Consider the following 22,424-nt stretch of genomic DNA (forward strand, 5'->3'; position numbering starts at 1 on the left):
GTCTGTCCGTCTGTCTGTCCGTCCCTTAAGATCTCGGTAACCACTAAACCGATTGGATTCTACTCTTCAGAGTATATACCTTTTGGTTTTTGGCTATATTTTTAGATTTAAATCTTAGTAATTCCCCAAATGCTATTGGCGTAGCCCATGGTTATATTTAAAATTACTTCTAGTTTTTAGGACATCAGACTGTAAATTTCACTTGTACCCAAAGTTTTATTAGTTGGCTCAAGTTAGGTTACTTCTATTGAGACTTGATTGGTTTTAGACTGATAATGACCTGGATAATGTCCATGTCCAAGATCTCAACCAATAATTTTAATCTACAGAAATTGTTTCTTTAATGCTTATTTTAGGGAAGGTTAAGCTAAGTTGTTTCCTTTCTTTCTCTCTCTCTCTCTCCCTCCCCCCCTCCCTCTCTCTCTCTCTCTCTCTCTCTCTCTCTCTCTCTCTCTCTCTATCTATCTATCTATCTATTTATCTGTCTATCTATCTATCTCTCTTTCTCTCTTTCTTTCTTTTCCTTGGACGTAATCGTTCTGGTTGTATTTCATTTTTCAGAATTTTATTCCTTTCTTGCATTTAATGTTTATTCAGACATTTTACTATCAAAAGAAGTGTTCTTTCTTTCCAGTATGAATTTAATAATAAAATTAGCAAATATTTTCATTTTTCCTGTCCTCTATTCAACAGGTCTATAGTATTATTAGACAACTACCTTTTTCAATGACCTTATTCGTCTGCTTCTAAATTATTTTCTGCTAATTGGCTGTGTTAATATAAGCGACACCATTGGTTGATTTTCAATGACCCAATAGAAAAGTTGCACAAGGTGGTTGTGATGGGGAGATACAGTTATTTTACCCTTTCTGCCTCTAGTGTTTTAATCTCTATTCCTTTTCCAAAGGATCTTCAGGGAAAAGACAATGAACGATAAAATGATGCACACTTCCTAAATTTTAATAAACAGGATTACATCCTGTTACTTTTGTGTAAGGATTATTTGCAAATGATTGTTTTTTTGGTTATTTTGTGTGACAACTTTGAAAAGAAAGTTTGTGTTGGGCGTGAAGAGAAGAATATTTTAAGATGATACATTTTATATTTTGACGTAGACAACATTTTTTTTTGCAAAGAACGTGTCCCAACTTTTGTGATTTTGTTTTAGTCCATTCGTGACGAGCTCCCAAAGTTCAAAGTTTGGATTCAACGGGCTTAAACAAAATAGATTATTTCAATAATTACATAACAGAATAAAAAAAGTAAGGTGTCAAATTTTTTTTCTTTTCATGATGGCAATTTTCCTTTTTTTTGTTGCGTTTAGTACCTTAAAATCAACTTAAATTACTTCAAAAGTAAAAGGTCTACAAAAAAAACCGATTGCATATCTAAATTCTATGTATAATTTTACATCTACTACTTACTAAAAGCACCGACTAGCTATTTTTTAAAAAAATCACAAAAGTTAGGACACATTCTTTTGGTTTTACCTTACCACATTTTTGCAAGGTTGACAGGGATGTGACATGGAAATCTAATTAATGCATTAGTTTTGAATAAAAATCAGGTAGGGAGGGGACATTGGACTGTACATAATAAATACAATCCCTTATTTATTGGTCTTTTATTAAATCTTGATTTGATTAAACAAGGCTTCAGTGTCCAAACATTTCCATCAATAATTATAATCTATAGAAAGGGTATTTTTGTTTATCACTAGTGGGGATAAACATTAATTTATCGTCTATTGTCATATCCCCACATAACCCTGGTTTGGTTTTGGATGTGGTCAATGACATATTCAAAATGTGTAAAAAGTAAATTTTTCATGTTTCAATCCTATTTTGACATATATAATATACCATTGGGGATTTAGTATTAGTATTAGTGTGCCTTTCGTGAAAAAAATACATTGACTATTTAAAAAAACAACTAAAACTGGTGTTTTTTTTAAAGATTTTCTCAGGCTAGGAACAAGCTATTTTGAAAATTCCAAAATTTCCTGATTCTACTCCGCAAGGCCTCTTCAGGGAGTACCATAAAGCCATTCTAATGCAATGAATTTTTGACCCTAAAAATTTCAAAGTGAAATTACTGGGCATAATAATTGTCGAAAATTGTTTAAATTTTTACACAAGTTTTTTTCACCAAAAGGCATATAAATGCAACTGCACTACTTAATATCAATAAAAGCCTGGAAAAAAATCCTCTAATATACCCATCAGTTCCAATAGATTTACATAGGATAGCAACTCTTCTAACAAATATCTTAAAGTTTATAGGAAAGATTTAACTTTCCAGTTTAGATGGTATTTTTTGAAAATAGGTACACTTTTTTTTGTTGATTAAAATCATAGGTGAAAAAAAGTTTTGACACTGAATGTTTATATATCCTAATAAAGATTTGATAAAAGTCCAAAGATTTTTAAAGCCAATGAAAGTTATATTGCGTTCTATTAAGTTAACTTTGAGTACAAGAGGTCTCTCTATAGTGCCCATACAAAAGGGATAAATTTAAAAACTTTCAGCCGAAGTATCCCGAAAGACGTCACAATAGATTAATAGAGTATTCTAATATAACGTCTAATATGGCAAAAAGTTTTTAAACCTATCCCCCTTTTTTAGGCACTATAAAAAGCTTCTGTAAAGTATAGTGCAGTGGCATGGGAGGGGAGGGGAGCGCTTATTCGGACCACTATCCAAATACTAGGTTTCACCAATAAGTTTGTTGAAATATATTTATTTTATTGAACAGCCTTATTGCCTATCTAATCGGAAGCCATATTGAAATAAATACAAAACTCAATAAAAGCTTTGCATTGGGCCTCTCCATAAATAAAGGGTTAGTCAAATTTTAGCTCCATAATTAGAAAAATATTTCATAAAGTGTTTTGAAGAGAAAGACTAAACTACATAACTTTTGTGTCACTTTTGAGGAAGACGATTCCTGTGACGTCATATACATTTTGGAAAAAAAGGGAAGGGGGGAAGAAAATCTCTTCTAAAGAGATGGGAGAAAAGGGAATCGTCTTCCTCAAAAGTGACACAGAAGTTATGTAGTTTAGTCTTTCTCGTTTTGAATCCTTCTTTGGTGCGAGATATGGTGGACCTGAAATAAAAGTATGTACACCCTCAATTATGATAAACAAAACCACCCCATTATTGTGTGAATATTTGGACGAAGCCCAATCTGTCCAACTTTCGATTCCTGTGACGTCTCCATCTCTTTTTTAGGGGTTTTCTTTCCCACTTCTCCTCTCATCTCCCTCATTTTTATGACGTCACAGGAATCAAAATGTGGCTTTGTCAATGATTGTACCAACCAATTAAGAATAAATGATTGTACCCAACCTTTTTAAGCCAATGAATGAAAACGCGTGTTTTAAAAACTTTGGGTACCAGTATGATCTACAGTCCAAAGTCCTCTTACTCCATGGCTATAATGAATTGGGGGAAATATAGTTGTAAAATTACCTTTCCTTTTATCCCTTAACGAGGAGCAATTCAAGTATAGCGGAGCTGATAAATTTTAAAGCTTCCAAAATTCTTGAAAAGATATGCTCATACATTCCTGCAAAATTTAATGCAATAATACAAATCTATCAAATCATAAATACTTGTGTTGAATTATGGGCTATTTAAAGCGTTTTTTCGACAACATTTTATTTCACATAATGTTCATATCTGACGACAATGAATGGATTTGAAAAGATAGTTTAGAATTACTAGCATCTACCAACTATTATTCGATTTTTCTAAAAATCACAACCTATTCAATTCGTTTAAGATTGGCTTGAACTAATAAATTTAGGTTAGAGGCTATAAAGGGATAAGACAATAGATGGTTCATGTACAGCCTAAATTACAAAATACCCCTTTTTTGTGATTAAAATTATAAGTGGAGTTTGAACAATGTTGTATATTTTTGATCAACCTAACAAGATTTTTAAAAAGTCAAATTATTTTTACCAATTAATGAGATAATGTATTTATAAAACTTTAGGTAATGTTAATATCCCCTTCTTCTTCAACAAGCAGTATTATTTTGTTGTTGTTAAATTACATGCACTCCGTTGAAAAGCGGTTCTATGTATATTAGCTTCTATTTAAGTTATACATATACATACACACATACAATATTATACATATATATAAATGTTTGAAAACAAACTAGGGTTCTATATAATTTCGATAAAATACAAACGGTTCCAGGACAAACGCAGGAGTCCCAAACGTCGGAGTGGACAAACACAGGACAGTTAAAATATTAATTTAATTCAGTATTTCTATACAGGTTAGGTTAAGTTAGGATATGAATATACAAATAACCCCCCCCGCAGGGGTTAGGCATTTAAAAACCTATAAGATAATTTAAAACAGGTTAGGTTAGGTGAAGTTTCCACTCCGACGTTTGTCCACTCCGACGTTTGGGACTCCTGCGTTTGTCCTAGGACAACAGATCTATATAATAGATGTATATACAGACAACTACCTCCCTTCCTTTTTCAAAAACCTGTTTCGTCTGCTTCTAAATTATTGTCTGCTACTTGGCTGTGTTAATATAAGCGACACTATTGGTTGATTTTCAATGACCGAATAGAAAGGTTGCAAAAGGTGGTTGCGATGGGAAGATACAGTTAATTAACCCTTTCTCCCTCTAATATTTTACTCTAATGTCCTAGGACCATACAAACAAGTATAGTCTGAAATATAGGGATGGAGGAGACACTAGACTGTAAACCATACTGGTCTTCAAAGCACAGAAAAAGATTGAAGAATTGTAGAAACATAAAATACAGAAGGGGTAATTTTGTTTACAATCATTGAAGATGTACAACAATTTATCGTCAATTGTCTTATTCCTTAAGATTTCTTATTTTTTCTTTTTATATAGAAAATTTCAAATAGTTTGCTTATCACAAGTGTTAAAATTTTGGTTTTTTACAACCTATAAAATATATAATTTTTGCTTAGATTTTCTGAGGCTTTTTTAGCTGGTTACTGGTCGCTGTTACTTTCCTTTTGGATAAAAATATGATAAAATTCAGGGATCTTAAGGGATAAGATAAATTGATGTATTTTTTTTAAAGATTATATATTGGGATGAAAACTTTGAACACTGATAATTTGAATCACTCAATCAAGATTTATCAAAGTTACCACAAAGTTATTTTGGCCAACGAGTGAGAGAAAGTGATTATAACTTGAATTGTATCTTTGTATTATAGATACAAATTTATTTTTAGACAATATTCACATCAACCTTCATTTCTAAAACCACAAACAATATCTACTTTAAATATTTGCAAAGTGTTCTTTTTTTTGCAAGATTTTTTATCACTTATGTAAAAAACAGACTATATATTTAGTGATATGGTAGAAGTTTTAAAAATTGCCTGAAACTTTTCCTTTAGTGAAAAAATAACAAATATTTACAATATTCTAATCATTGTAAAGTATTATAATTTCGCATCTTGTATCTAAATATAAGCTACAAATCTACTACGGATAACCAACGATACAATTGTAGAACATTTGTCTGGAAGTTCTAAGTGTAAACCAGCTGAGTTAGGGCACCTTGTCCTTAGGTATAGGCCTTCCTTTCATATCTGAAAAATAAGGAGGCGCTTTGAGAGAAAGCACTTTAAAAAAAATTGTATTCTAACTTATTACATTTTTGCGAATACTTGTCCTGAATGTGGTATATGTATATTTTAACTAATAACATAAAAATAAATAGACATGGATGTAAACTTCCCCAAAACAAGTGCAATTTACATTCATAAACTTACCCAGATTTTGAGTTGGCTTCAGCCCCATGGGTCCAACAAAAAAGGAATTAATTCTATAAATACTTATTTTCTATAACACAGTACAAGAAATGTATTTCTAACACTGTTTTTGTTTAGAGGAAATGAATCGATATACTATTTTTCAGTATGGCTCAGATACAGATCTAATTCAGTAGAAAAAAATAATTTGTGTTGCTGAAATTTTTCATGAAAAAATTACAATAAGTAGTGTAGAAATGCTAGAAGTATGAATATAGACATCCAGTTGTTTTTTTTTAAAATTGTAAAATGTGAATTTTCCCTGCAGCTTACAAGTGGTTTATGCACGGTTGTCAGGTTGTATTCAAAGTTATTTTTTCAGAGAGGTAAGGGACATTGGACTGAAAGTTACACTAGTACCCATAGTTTTACTTTTTATAAGTTATTTGTTGGCTCAAAACTTTGGGTACTTTGTTTTATTGAATTTTGTTTGTTTGATCAAAACTCTTAATGTTCTACCTTTTCAACCAATAATAATAATCTGCAAAAGGGTTAATTTTGTTTATAATCATTGGGAATTCACATAAATTAATAAACCATTGTCTTATCCCGTAGGATCCATGAAATTCTTGCATATAACTTATCTTTCCCATTAAAACTCACCTCATACTCAATAAATCACAAAAAAAGATTTTTTTTGCAATTTTTTGTGTGCAAAATTTTCTGGTTTAATTCCACTAGCCGGCGAGTGAAAAGTAAAAAATCCCCTCTTCAAAAGATCTAGGAATTTTATGACAAAAGAATAAACATTATTTTTTACATCCCCAATGATGATAAACATAATTCTGTTTGCAAACTTATAGTTTAAACCGGTCAAGTATGAATAGAAGTGCCAATATATTTTAGATTTCGAATGAGAGAGCATGTTACCAGTTAAGGAGAAGTTTAGTTTTTAAACATTAAAGCTTCACATAAAAAACCACCCACAGCTGAAAAATTTGGTTTTCCTCAAACTTTTCTATCTGTTGTCAGGGATCTAAAGGAATAAGGCAATGACCAATAAATAGATATATTTCTCCCAATGATTTTAGATTGCAATTAGTGGTTGAAATGTTTGGACACAAAACTTAATGAATTTTAAAAAGTCCCCAATATTGTTTGGCCAACGAACAAGAAGAAAAAATTATTAACAATCTTTAGGGACTAGTGTAATATACAGCCTACAGTCCTCTACCTGCCTGGTCTGATGTATATTTGAGTTATTGATAGCCTTTAAAAATACAAACTAATAAGTTTGAATAAGTTTTAATTTTTCTCCAAATTAAAATACTTTAAATGATTTAACGTTTTAATCTTTTACAGATACGTTTAGCAAAGTTTAAATCAAAAACCATGTTTTTCAGAAATAAGGGATAAGGCAAAAATTATGATAATATCTTGTGTTTTTGTTACTTTGTATCCCTAAAACAGCAAAGTCGAAAGATATTGGTATGTTTAGCAAATTCTTATATTAAAGTAACAGGATGTCTTTCTGTCTGTACCCAATGATCTCGCTAACCGCTTAACCGTTATGGTTCTCCTTTACAGGCTAGCTTCTCATAGGTCCTTGGAAGGTTTATAGCTATTTCGGAGAAGGGTACCATCACCCTACGGAGGGAAATCGTCAATAAAAAGATTACCCCCCCACAAAATTTTATTATTATTTTTTTACCTAAATAAAAAATGATGGATGGTGTAGTTGGTCGACCTCATCCCCCCCAAAAAAAACTTCCCCCAATTTTTTATTTTATCGTTGTAAATCTATAATAAAAAAAATTGGTTATCAAATTCAACTCCCCCTCCTCAAGTGCCCCTAGAGGCCTTAAGGGGCATAGCCGCTAGTTATTAAATAAAGGAATGAGAGGGGAGGAAGGAAGGTGGTTGGGGTAGGGGTCATCCTGATATCTTCCTAGTTGTAAAAAGAATTTCTAACATAATGGAAATATTTAAAAATTCAAAGAATATTCTAAGCTTAAAATCTAAATTACAAATAATAATAAAGAATATAAATTTTGAATTAATATGTGAGAATTTGATATTTATTTCTCTCAAGTGCACTATCCCTTCGACATTATCCTACTTGGCTATACAGACTTTAGACATGCTTGATAATTTTTAAACCTATTCAGGTATTTGAGGACAGTTAATTGGACCTTTTTCAAGCCATGATGAATTAATAGATTATATATAATACAAAGTAGTACGATTTCTGTCTGTCTGAAGCTTAAGATCTCAGTAACCACTGAACCGATTGGGCTCTACTCTTTAGGGAATATACCTACTGGTCCGGTCCTGGGATTGTTTTAAGCTATTTTCTTGGGACACCCCAACCCCCCCCCCCCCCCCCAAAAAAAAACAAAAAAACAATTTTTCATTAGGGGCGAAGCCGCCAGTATAATACAAAGTATAATGATGTCGGTCTGTTTTTCTTAAGCTTGAAAACTTGCAAACCAAATTTAAGGGAAAATATACCTACTAGTTCTATAGAGGTTTTAAGCTATTTTGTACGGGATGTGAACTCTCCATCCCGAGCCCCTATTGTCTATAGTGGCTTTGTTAGAAAGAGTGAGGGGGCAGAAAAATAGCCTAAAACCATTTAATAGATTGATTTAAAAATAATTAGCCTAAAAAAATATAAGAGTCTTCATAAAGTTTCCCCAACATGGAAACTGAACCTGGTGTATGGGTTAACGAGATCTTAACTTACTACCTTAATACTTTATTGTAGGATATTTTTATATTTCTTCACTCCTAAACTTTGAATTGAATTTCTTTTTTTCTTACGGGCAACGAGAATTTGATATTTATGTATATACATGTCATTTAAGTCTTCAAATTTCAATACATAAAATGAAATAATATAAATGGAGACATTATAACAAAGCTAAGAAAAAAAAAACAGGTTTAAGCTGTACTAGATATTGCAAGCCGTCGGTTAATTTGCGTTATTACGGATTAATATTGGCGGCTTTTGAGCGGCTCATATGCTCCTGCAGAGCGATGAGTTTATTCATAAATATATAAACTAATATTTCTCTTTTAAGTTCTATCATATATTTAAATTTTTCTTATTAAAAGTAGTTTGACTATGGTAAAACATTTGATATTCCCCATTTTATTTCTTACTATAATACAAATTTTATCAATAGACACAGTGTTTCGCCTTTTTAGGGCTCATCAGTATGGCTCAATTAATGAAAGTTAATTTTGCACGTGGCGGGACTTGGGCCGGGAACCCTTAGATTACCAGGCCAACACCCTACCCATTGCGCCATTACCCCATGACGAGTAAGGAATGAAAATTTGAACAGGGAACTAATTAGTAAGATGTCTATTTCTCCTTCTGTCTAACTGAAGCTTACAATTTCAGTAACTGTGTTTCTTAGAGAATTTACATTCTGGTTCTAGGCTAACGAAGCAACCATTAGAAGGAAAAACAAACATGTTTATGCTTTGTTTTTATCCATCGATTTCAAAACTTTTTTGTGAATTCCTATAACAATAAGGAGTCATCTTGAAAGTGTAACAATTACATATTAATTATTAAAAATTCCGTATATCCATTTTAGATTTTATTGAATTTCAATCTTTTGACACAACCATTTTGAATTGGTATCAAGGGCAGGACAGAGAAATTATAACAAATCTTAAAAATTCAAAACAAAATGAAAAACAATTTCCCTAAATGACTACTTTACATTATGTTTTATTTAGTAGTGTATTAGTAGCATCTTTATAAACATTTTACATTTATGGATGTTTTTATCCCTGTTTAAATATGGTTCCTATATGGGGAAACTCTAACAATATAACTGTAGTTTAATTTGTTTAGTTGTTAAATTGTTCTAATATACTTTTACACAAGGTATTTTTGCGTTCTAACTAAATTACAAAATAAGTCGAAGTTTTACCAATATTTTTCTTGTTGACGAACTGTCTGATAATAGGAATTTGAATGTTATAATTTTTAAAGGTATATTTCTGAAAAATTGAGGTTATATGAATTCCTATTATTTTCTTAAAATATAAAAACAGTAGTACATAATCATATATTTTAAAAAGAACTGAAAAACTATAGCTAACAAATAATTTGCACTAGCCTTTAGGAAAGGTTGGGGTGAGGCTTAAACCCAACTTAGGACAGTTATAAAGCTTCTCTGAAATGCATAACCAATTCAGATAAGAATTTTCAGAGCTCTTACGCATTAGAAAAAAACATATGCTACTTTTTATTATCGAATATAAATGTGAACGGGTATAGTTCCTTTCGTAGCAACGCCTCTTAAGTGGCGTTTCGTCGTATTTTCACAATGGCTTTTGATTATTTTAGGTTAGGTTAGGTAATTGCCCCGCAGGGGCTAGAAATAGGAGAAAAGCTACGAAGAAACGCTCATCAAGAGGCGTTGCAACGAAAGGGACTATATACCCATATAAACTCTTCAAAAAAGTGGTATCCTTACAATTAACACACAAAAAATGGGGGAAATTTAAGTCACTTTATAGAAACATCTTTATACACACACAGATAAACAAAGCTCTATTACACAAATAGATATACTATATCTAGATTACCCGTCTGACCCGATTTGTCGTCAAATCTAAAAAGGAACATTTCTAGCAGACGAAAGAATTGTTTACCTTATACTCAAGCTGGGGAGGATTCTTAAAAAAATTAGGCTCGCTATTTGCTGGCGAGACAAAATTATATTTATTTGTGAAAAATCCTCCAAAATCACATTAAAAATCTACAAAAATTAAACAAAATCTTATGTTAATAACCCTTTTATGATTTTATTTATTTTTTTTTGTAGATTTTTAAAGCGGTATTGGAGGATTTTTCACAAAAATAATTTTGCCTCACCAGCGAGTAGTGAGCCTGATTTTTAAAAAAGAATCCAACTCTGTTTCAAGCTTTCACATTTCAAAAAAATTTGGGCAATTAAGTCTGATTCAGCAAAGCTCTGTACTAAGAAATTATGCTGTTCACAGCTGACTTATCTACATATGTATGAAATGAAAAAAAAACATGCGTTCGTAATAAAATGTGTACACAATTGCAACCAATGAGATCTCTTGAATGTTCCTTAATGATTCTCCTATTGGTGGAATCTGACATTATGTCTCTTGGGTAATCTCACTAATATCACACATTAAACAAATCTATTTATAAATCCATTCAAATTAATGTTGTTTGTTATTTTTAGTACAGCTATTTTAAATTTTTTCTTATAAATACGACTATAAATGATAAATTGAAGTACATACATCCCTAATTATGATTAATATAATTACCCTTTCTGTTAATTAAAATCATAGGGACAATTTTGACACTGCTAGATTTTATCAACCAATGAAAATATCTAAATCTTTCAAAGCTAACAAATAAGAGAAAAATGATCTTTGTTAACCCCTAGATAATTAATTCTTTGTCAACTTTTTTCATTTGCTATAAAAAAGATAGGATGTGCGACATGACGTTTGTCCCTTAGTTTTTATGAGATGTGCTGAATTTTAATTTCAAAATGTGGACGCAGTTTCCGCGGTGTTTCCTCATCCTATCTCAATATTTACTACTAGCTAAAAAGCTTCAAACTTAAAATTTGTTTTTGAAAATTAAAGTTTTGAATGTATAAATCGTTTATACGTTCAACATTTTGAAAGTTTGGGAGTTTGAAGCTTTTTTAGCAAGTAGTAAATATTGAGATAGGATGAGGAAACACCGCGGAAACTGCGTACACATTTGGAAATTAAAATTCAGCACATCCCTTATGAGGTATTTAACATTTAAAGCAACTAATTTATGTTATTTTTTCAGTAAGTTCTGTGCCAAAGGAGAGAGTATCTGTATTCCAGAAAACTATTCTAAGGAAAATATTTTATATAAAAGATATAGCAGCTTTCATTGAAAATGAAAAATCCTTATTTAAATTTATAAAATATTCCAAAATTGAAAAGGCTTTGAAGCTTAAATAAATACAATTTCAAATTTATTCAATCCTATAGCTCTATGTAAATTTTAATTTTATGATTAAAAATATTTTTATATTTTTATCTTAAATAGATACTTATATAAAACTTTACTTTAAGACTTTATAATAAAACCAAATAATTAACTGTTTTGGCACAGGCATTCCACCTACTCTGTTTATTTCACATGTCTGACAAAACATTAGCAGGAGCTAGGGAACTCATCTCCTCCCCGATGATGATTTGCCATAATTACCCTTGATTAAATAAAACTATGAAATATTTTTAAAAATATAGTTTGACCTTCCGAACGAAACATTGACAGTTGTTCATGTTGGTATTGACATTAAAGACATACCTAAGGTGACAAATTTATTTTGAGAGCGCAGATACTTAAAACTAACACTTGTCTGTAGTTTGTCTGTAAATTTTAAAAGCGACGCTTTTCTATAATTAGGGTCGGTCCGTATGTCCGCCTGGAACGGTTAGATCATTTCGTTAATTTAAGCATGTTAGAATTGTCCTAGTGATTTCAAATTTTGCATGGCGATTCCTGTAGTAGTTAGGTACGATTTAAATAGCGTAGCAACTTTATAATCGCTACTAGAAAGTCTAGATTTTTTACTTTTTTATATTATGATTATTCAGTTCTGACACTCTACAAGTGTTAATGTTCGTTTGTCCTACCGTTTCAGAGCTTTACTTTTATGGATGTTGTCATCCTTGTTTTTATGTGATAGTCTATAAGGGAATTTCTATTTACTTCTGTAATAATTTAATCTGTATCTGATTCGTATTAATATATAAATGTTAGTAAATTGTTTTTTCAATAAATTTAAATGAATCCGCAAGGATAGGGGTTGAGGGGGTTTTGGTGTCCCATAATTGGGTTTAGGGGAAACTACCTATTTTTCTTTATTAGATCAATGATAAAGACTTCAGCGTGACTTTGAATGCCTTCTTTGTGGTTCGCTGGACTGATAGGCGCCTCCTTCTGGATAGAAATAAAATAATTGAAATATTAGGTAACTATATTTCTTATTAATTATCTATTATTTAGAAAGATTCCTTGCTACAAGTACATACAGACAGACAGACATACATAAAAACAGAAAGACATCTTGATACTTTTAGAAAAGAATAGACAAATATTCGTTGTTAAATAAAAGTAAAGTTTATCAATTTGGGCCAAATATTACTTGTCATATAAACTTGAAGTACTTTCCCTCAATTTTAATATGGACCGTCTAGATACCCAAGAGACCTTAAGGTATAAGACAATGCATGGCAAATTGATGTACTGTACACCCCTAATTATAATAAACAAAATTATCCCTACTCATCATGGTGGAAAAGTTCCAGTTTGTACAAACCAATCTTTATCTAATAAAAGTCATCAAAGATTTTAGGCTAACAAAAATTTAAATAGGATTAAAGGGTACACCGAAAAACGTCCTAATGCGACAAACCTCCTAAACGACAAACGTCCTAAAGCGACATCTCTTAAGTAAAACGTCCTAATCTGTTTTAAAAATTAAATCTACAAAATTTGATTTAATAAAAATGTTCTAAAATAAGAGGAAATATATATGTTTTTTTTTTATTTAAAAAAAATAAAGGTCTATTTTTGTAATGCACGGCTGTATCGGGTTCGAAACCATTCCATTTGATAGCCTTTACAGACTTTGGGAAAACTGTCGGGACAGTTTTTAAAATTTAGCCTATGGTTAAAATTATTCTAAAAATAAATTTCAGTTAAAAAATATTTCCTTGTGTTTTATCGCCATTTTGAATCTTATATTGTTAAATATTTTTACAATTAGATGATTTTGTCCTTAAATTTGGAAGATTTTTTATATTTCATAGTTTTTGAAAATTTTTAGGACGTTTTACTGAAGAGATGTCGCATTAGGACGTTTGTCCCTTTAGGAGGTTTGTCGCGTTAGGATGTTTGTCGCATTATGAGGTTTAGGACGTTTGTCGTGGTAAGAGGTTTGTCGGTGTACCGATTAAAGAGGGGATGAGAGGGGGGGGGGGGGGGATCAAATGAATAATCAAACAAAAATGTTAAAGGAAATTGGTATAAAACTTTTGAAACTCAGATTAGTTTCTTTAAACCCACAAAATAGAAACTTTTAGATTATATAACAAATTTTTGCTTAAAACAAGGAAAAGCAAGTTTGTTGTTGTGTCAAAGCTCAAGGAATAATAAATATACTTTATTCAGACTTTTTGAAATAAGTATTGTGAAGTTTTTATGCCATTTTTCTGACAAGAGCCCCTAGTACGTATTCTAATATTGAAAAGGTAACCGTCTGAAAAGGAAAATAATATAATATGTAGAAAAGCAACGCTTTAGAAATAGGTATATTTCATATAACTTTTTAAACAATACAAAAAGTTTATTTTGTTTAAAAGTTATTTAAACTTATAGTACATTTAAATTTTTTTCGTCTATCAATTATTTACATACATACACCAATCCATCTATCTTTTTATCTATTTTATCTATATTTAAGGCGAAGAAGCAAATGATCTAATACCTGTGGATGTATCATTTATCAAGGAAATCAATCATTTTTTAATAATTGGGAAATGTTACTTCTTTGAATAGATACACCCAGTGCATTGTTTAATTTAATTGCCATTGCAAACTATAACATGTATTTTTATCATGGTTTTGAACTGTTTTAATCTGGTGGAACTATTTATATAGTCTTTTGATTTTGGGCGTTGGTAAAAAATCTATAAAGTAATAAAGCGCGCGAGGCGCGTCGGAATTTTGGGGGGTATTCCCCCCCCCCCTATTTTTTTTTTTTGGGGGGGGGGGTAAAAACATCATCCTAATTGGTTGGGGGTGCCTACAACACCCCCCAAGGTAGAGGTAATTTTTATATGGGGGGGGGGGGGATAATCACCACTGTTGTTAGGCTAAGGGGGTGTATAATAGATTACAAGAGGGGAGTTATTTAAGTTTCAAGGGGTTTCGAGAGGTGCAGAGACAACTAGGGAATGTGTATTCAAACTCCTCAATTTTACAAGGGGAGGAGGGGGGCATACACCAACCCTTTACTCACCTCTGGTTGTGCTAGGTCTTTAAATATAGGCAGGCAGGGTTTTTAGGGAATACGACAATGGAAAATATTCCTAAACAGGTATTGTTTACAAATTTTGGATACAGGTCTAATTTACAGTACAAGCAAATAGACAGATCCATATATATATTCGACTTATAGAGTAGACTTGCCTCATTAAAATCCTATCTGGGAGATTTCTTAATATATTTTAGAAGATTTATATAACATCAAATATTTTATGCCTTGCGGCAAAATATGGAGATTTTAATTTTTAAAATTGGTCTTCAATATTTGCTTTTCTAATATATATTATATACTCTTTGAATTGATTCAAAAGTTCGTGATTTTTATCATTTTTAATTTTTGCTACTATAATACTTTTTCTTAAGACCCAACCCCCATATTGAAAGATAAAGAGGTCATATAGCTTTGGAACCTGTGTAATTTACAGTCAAATATCCCCTCTCTCCCTGCCTGCCTACATCTTAATTTTGTAAAGACAACAGTACTTAAGATTTAATCTGAAATTTCAATACCTTAACTTACAATTTCAAATACATTGTATGTTGTAAGAATATATTTGAAATCTAGAAACCATATTTGTTAATTTGTAATTCTATGCCTTTAGTATTAAGAATAGTTATCTATTTCATCGTATTTGGGCCTGCTTTCCGCGGATATTAAACTGAAAATTGTAAGATTGAACCCAGGCTAACAAAACTGGTATTAATAATATGATTCACTATTTGTCGAAAATTACCTGTTATACGATACGAAGCAGTTTGGCTGAGAACTCGTTCTAATTCCATACAAAGCCATACTGGTAAATAATTCCCTAGTATTATAAAGTTTTTAATTTCAGTTGTGCATGCTTTGCTACAATTCTATTTGTATCATCCTTGTTATCACAAGTATAAAATGTTTGTTTAAGAATAAACAGTGATATAGGGATATATCAATCAAATACAAATTATTATTTTTTAAGATTATCATTCTTTTCTTCAAAAAAATACTTCCTGACACTATTTTTTTTGTTACCCAAACTTCGGGTACTTTTATTTAAACTAGCAGTGACCAAACTTTTCAAACAATACTTTTTAAGAACGGGTAATTATGTTTAACATGATTGGGGTTGTAGTATGTACATATGTCGTCTTCAAGAAACTTAAATGATTTTCTTCAAAATTTATGTTTTTGATGATTTTTTTGTTTAGCAAATGACAAGATATTATTCTAGTTTTAAATAAAAACTAATGGATGATGGAAAGAAAACGAAGTAGCGGTTTCGTCTTATTTTCACAGTATATTTTCTTCAATTTCTAGCCCCTGCTGGGGACTCTAAACCTCCTGCAGGTCTTTTTCCTAACCCTGTGGGGCAATCATTAACATTTGCCAAACCTAACCTAAAATCAAAAGCTACTGTGAAAATACGACGAAATCTGCTACTTCTTTTTCGTTCCATGGTCTAAACTAATTTATCTTTCAGTTTCCTTTTCCTGTATCCCCTAAAATAAGACAATACTAGATATATTGAAGAGCTTAATACCCCTTTTATCTACTTAAACAAAGATACAATACACATGGGTCTTAAGGGATAAGATAATGGACGATAAATTGATGTACATTCCCGATAATGATAAACAAATTTATCTCTTGATCTATGGATTGAGATTATCGGTCTAGAAGTGTGGACACTAATATAGTTTATTTATTTAAGCTATAGCATGAAAACTTGTTTATAAAACTTTGGGTACCAGTGTAATTTACCGTCCAATATCCCCTCCCTTCCTGAGATATAATATCTATATATAGAAAGGGAAAACGTTTTGAAACAAATCTATCTTGTTTATTACATTTTGTCAGTTACAGTGTTTTAATAAGGATAGGGAGAATGCCTTGTCACATAAACAGACACAATTCATTTCCCTGCACAATTAGGACTTTAAGACAAAGGCAATTGAATTCGTTTCTTTTGCTTTTGTATCTTTTGCACTTGTACAATTTTTTCGGCGAAAAAGACTAATTTTATAAAAACCAAATTGCACGAAATAATAGTTATTTCTCGCATCGTATTATAAACGGCTTTCCGAGGATATAGAAAGTACAATTATGAGATTGAAACTAGTTTTTTTAGCCCCGAGGTGCCGAAGGCACCGGCTAAAAAACTGGTTTTAATCTTATGATTGTACATTTCTATATTCGTAGAAAGCTGGATATAATACGATGCTAGACATAGTTTTTTTCGTATGGATGAGAACCGGTTCCTATCCACCGGATTCGAATGAATACGAGAAAAAGATTTTCAGATTGTAAATATATACAAATTTAAATTTCGTAAAGGGGCATAGACGTCCAAGGGTGGAAATGTTTCTTCCCTCAAACCTTTGAAATCCCTAATTTTACCCGCATTAAAATTTTAAACTTGGACGTTCCTGAAAAGGGGTTTGTTATTTCAAAGTTAATTGCAATTATTTTTCTATATTTATGTCCAATGAGATATCGTAAACGGATGTATCATTTAAATTTTTGTGTTTTTTTCTTCATGTAAATAAATGGATAAGACAATGGACAATAAATTGATGTAAATCTACAATAAGTGCAAAACATAATTAACCCTTATGAAGATTTGTGTACAAAAGTTTATAAAATTCTCCAAATTTTGAAAGCCAACGAATGGAAGTACGTGCTTTGTTTTTTAGAATATTTTTCCTCAAAAAATATTTCAAATTTCAAACTTTAAATCAAAACAACAATTTCCCTTTTACTTTAAATCAGCACATAATAGTTATTTCTCGCTTCGTATTATAAACGGCTTTCCGCGGATATAGAATGTACAATTATGAGATTAAAACTAGTTTTTTTTAGCCCCGAGGTGCCAAAGGCACCGGCTAAAAAAACTGGTTTTAATCTTATGATTGTACATTTTTATATTCGTAGAAAGCTGGATATAATACGATGCTAGACATAGTTTTTTCGTATAGATGAGAACCGGTTCCTATCCACCGGAATCGAATGAATACGAGAAAACCTTTTCCTATTATATTAAACTAAAAGAAAATTGCATTGAACCTTACAGTAAGTTTAAGTCCTGTCTTTTAGCACTTTCAGAGATAGTAAGTTACATTTTACAGACATACAAACATACTTGCACATGTTTAGCACACATACAAACTTTCATACTCTTTTAAAATAAAAAATCATTTTGTAATTAAGCTTATTGGAGGAGGATTAAATATTGGTTTGTTTAGTAAAGTGTAGATGCTTCGAACCTTTGTTGACGGGTAAATTCAGAGTATGATTTTGTACAGTATATAATCTGTATATATGATGCTTTCTTAAGTTTCAGAAATATTTAAACAAATTTTTATAAACTAAATATAAATTTATAGAAGTAGTATGTTAGTGGAACTGGAACTTGTACTTTTAAAATTTGCGTATATTCTCGGTCCACAGGGTACCAGTCACTGTACCTTCACCTTACATTGTGAACCTTTTGACCAGTCGGGAATAGTGTTCTTTTTAACACGGACAATAATATCAATTGATAGAGAAGCATCAATAAAAAAAAGAATATAAAAAAGAACAGTTAATAGTCATACATAAATCTTATGATGTATTTAGAAAATGTTCATATAAGAAATTAATAAATCAGGGTAGATAGTGATTTTGACGGATAATATTGGACGATAATAGAAAAAGGACAAATAAAATTACACATTATGTAGATTAAGACTAATGGTTTAAAATTTTAAAGTACCAGTATAATTTACAGTCCAATGTCCATTTCCTGTATTTTCCCCCAAGTATTTAAGTTTGTCCAATATTTTAGTTAAATCCAGATTTTACTTGTTTAATGTGACAATAACAGCACTAAGTGTTCAGGGAGGGAGGGTACATTTGAATGCAAAATATACAGGTACCTAAACTCTTATAATCGTATTCGTTGGCTAAAAAACTTTGGGTACATCCATTTCATTTATTAGTCAGCTTCAAACTCTCAGTATCCAAACCTTTCAACCAATAATTAAATCTACGGGAAAATAAGTATTTTTGTTTATTATAATTTGGGCTGTATATCAATTTATTATACACTGTCCTATCCCTAGATCCCTGAACAATGATCAAGGGTAAATATTTTCAATAGAAGGGCAGCACATTAGCACAACAAAGAGAACAGTAAAGTGTTGATTTACTTTAAAAATATAAGAAAACTGTTGGCAAGAGAGTCTTTTTATAGACAAAATATTTCAGAAAAAATTAGATTTTTGGGGGTTAAAGCCTGATATATAAACATTTTTAAAAGCGAAGCTTTTCTATAATTAGGGTCGGTCCGTCTGTAACAGATAGCCTTTTTCGTTAATTTAGGCATGTTAGAATTGCCCTATCGATTTCAAACTTTGCATGGTGATTCCTTTAGTAGTTAGATTCGATTTAGAAAGCGTAGCAACTCTATAATCATTACCAGAATGTCCGTACGTCCATTTTAAACATGTTTTAAACATTTTTTTACTTTTTTAACAACAAATTTTCATGTGATCTAATTAACCGATTGATCTGATTTTTGGTATATTAATTCCCGGGACAACAAAGTATAATGTTATAAGCGAAGCAACTCTTTAATCAAGTCCTAAAAACGTAACTATGTTCATCCTGTATCCAATTTTGGTTCGACTCTTATACATTTATATTTTGATTATTCAGTTCTGACACTATACAAATGTTAATGTCCGTTTGTCCTACCGTTTCAGTGCTTCGCTTTTATGGATGTTGTCATCCTTGTTTACTTATGTATCAAAATATGAAATGGTTGAATAATAAAAAAAAGGCATCATATTTTTATTTTCTTCATTTCCTTATAAAAAGTAACATATTGTCTCTCTGTCCTTTTGAAGCTTTGAAAGGTCCAGAGAAGGATTTAAAATATTTTGGTACCCTCACAAGAGATTCCACCCCTCCCCCCCCAAAATTTTTCCTAGACACACCATGGTGAGTAGCCGCTAGTCTATTTTGAAATGTTTGTAATGTATAGCTTTTATGGTGTAACAGGAATTCAGAGATAGGACAAATGTAGAAAAATTAAGAAAGTACAAAATAGTTTAATTGCACCCAAGAAAGGAATTGTTAGAAACTTACAGATACTTTACATCAAAGTGAGTATCGAACAATGGATCCCTAGAGCTTAAAACAGCGGTGTCCTAACCCAGCGGCAAGGCACTATGAAGGAAACACACCAAATAACATATATAAAGATAAATTAATCTTCCATTGACTTATCCCCAGAACCCTAAGTTGTAGATAGTTTGATTTCCTATGTTGCAAAATTTCGTGGAAATTAGTTGCAGAAATGTTTTGCCTGCAGCTAGGCTGGCAAACAACAGAGATAGAGCTTCGAAAGAAAAACTTTTGCTTTTTTTTTACAATTTATGTAGCTCTAATAATAGCTTCGAAAAAAAGATTTCGGTTTTAAGAAAACTTCAGCCAATTACAAGATTAACAAGCAGATCAACAATTTTATTAAAATATACCCAACCCTCTACGCCCCTAGAGACCTCAATGGACACATAAGTAAAGGAGGATTTCATCCCTCAATTTTTTTGATAAAAAAAGTAAAAAATAAAAGTAATTCTTTTTTGGTAATTTTATCCTTGGTATATATCTTGGGTTGAATGGTATTTTAAGCTTTAAGCCACTCTCAATGTATGTACGATCAAAAGCTAGCATGACTTGTTTTTTTCATAGGTAAAGTTCAAACTTTCTACAAATTACAGAAAAGGCTGCGTAATATCAATGTAGTTCAGCGGTTAGCGAGATCCTTCGGTACAGACAAACACACATCCTGTTACTTTATTATAAGGATAAATAATGTCTTTTCTTTCTTCAATTGAAGGAAAGTAAAATAAGTTTGACCCAAAATGAAAAGCATCATTTATTTTGTTGTGTGTAGAGCAGGGATCTTAGGGGATAGGGCAATGAATGTTAAATTTATTTAAATCTACAATGATGATAAATAAAATTGCCAGTTATGTAGATTAAAATTATTGGTTAAAAACTTTAGACACTACATGATTAGAACCAACCAATCAATCTATAATACAAAGTAGAACGATGTCTGTCTGACCGTTTGTACCGAAGGATCTCACAAACCGCTGAACTGATCGGGTTCTCCTTAACAGGGTAGCTTCTCATAGGTCCCGGGAAGATTTATAACTATTTTTAGGGAGGGGACCACCACCCGCCCATGAGAAATCACAAATAGATCGAGGAAATTTTTTTACGTAGAAACTTGAACGCAACTTAGAAATTATTAGTAGACAACATTAAAAGTGCCACTAGATGCCTCCAGGGGCGTAGCCGCTAGTATTCAAGTAAAGTAATAAAATAGAATACGTAAAACTTTGGGTACTTTGGGTTTAATTTTAAAGTCCAATGCCTAATCCCCATCCCTGGTGTAAAGAAATAGGAAGACAGAGGAAAAGTTTTATGGAAAACAAAATATTTTTGAACAATGCTTTGCTTAAGAAGTTTCTAGAAAAACAAGGATAAGTGCATATAAGCTTTTTGAAATCGTCTTAGAGAAATTATTTTCCAATATTTCTTCGAATCTGATTACAACCGGTTCACAGCCATACTAATAAATCATGAATAGTATCGAATTAGGGTAAATTTTTCACGAATATTAAAATAAAATTCATAAAATCAATTTCAATTTTATAATATTTCATTTTAATATCCGCGGAAAGCTGTCTATAATACGTTGCGATAAATATTCTCTACCACATCGAATTCGTATCTATTTATTATTCAATAGTGATAATAGATAGAAATATTTTGTATTAGTAATTATCAGGTTTCAATTTATTTTAAGAAGATAAGGTAAACCCCTTGGAAATAATAAGAATTAAATCATCTCTCAGTCATTCAAAATGAATTATTTCTCTTTCTAGAATAAGTTTTAAAGTACTATCTGAGCAACTACCAGTAAGACAAAATAAATTTAAATGAGAAATTAAACGATAAATGGAAAGACCATCATATTTTGGTGAATTATTCAAGGAAACTATTTCTAAATTTCTAATCTATTTCCTAACAGAATCTTAAGGGGTAAGAAAATGGACGATGAAATGATACTACAAGTTTGAAACGAAACATTCAAAATTACGTGGTCAAAAAACTTTGGATACCAGTTTTAAATACAGTCCAATGTCCCCTCCCTCCCTGTAAATGGATATTTTCTCCAACACTATTTCTGAATATTTTTGAATAAACTTGAACATAATATATTACAGTTCAAGTACTGAAAATAAATTTTACATTTCTTTTTTGCTCAATTCAAAAGTTCATAAATATTTTTTCATTACGGCTTTAAAACCGATTGATATCCGGAGTTTGAGTGCCTTTCTACAAAATAGCTTTAAACCTGATAAATACAAAGCTTTTAAAAAAGTCGATTAATGGTTTCAAAATCTTACCTGACTTATATATTTAGCATCTTTAGACTTTAGAGTCTATCTAATTTAAAATAAAATAGCTTAAAACCATATCAGGATTTGTTGGAAGGTTTCCTATAATA

The 22,424-nt window shown here is 31.1% G+C and overlaps 1 protein-coding gene across 1 annotated transcript in view; it reads left to right on the forward strand.

Moving 5' to 3' along the window:
- Nucleotides 1-22,424, forward strand: part of LOC145328850 (glycine receptor subunit alpha-2-like) — a 316,261-nt gene that overhangs the window by 183,816 nt on the left and 110,021 nt on the right. Inside the window, exons 3-6 of the mRNA XM_080172757.1 lie at nucleotides 11,626-11,675; nucleotides 12,073-12,140; nucleotides 12,700-12,802; nucleotides 14,297-14,341. Of these exons, the coding sequence (XP_080028883.1) occupies nucleotides 11,626-11,675; nucleotides 12,073-12,140; nucleotides 12,700-12,802; nucleotides 14,297-14,341 (266 nt within the window). The remainder of the gene's footprint in view (nucleotides 1-11,625; nucleotides 11,676-12,072; nucleotides 12,141-12,699; nucleotides 12,803-14,296; nucleotides 14,342-22,424) is intronic.

The sequence above is a fragment of the Acartia tonsa genome, chromosome 9 (genome assembly GCF_053477335.1).
Source record: "Acartia tonsa isolate MP-2025a chromosome 9, ASM5347733v1, whole genome shotgun sequence".
Classification (NCBI taxonomy): domain Eukaryota; kingdom Metazoa; phylum Arthropoda; class Copepoda; order Calanoida; family Acartiidae; genus Acartia; species Acartia tonsa.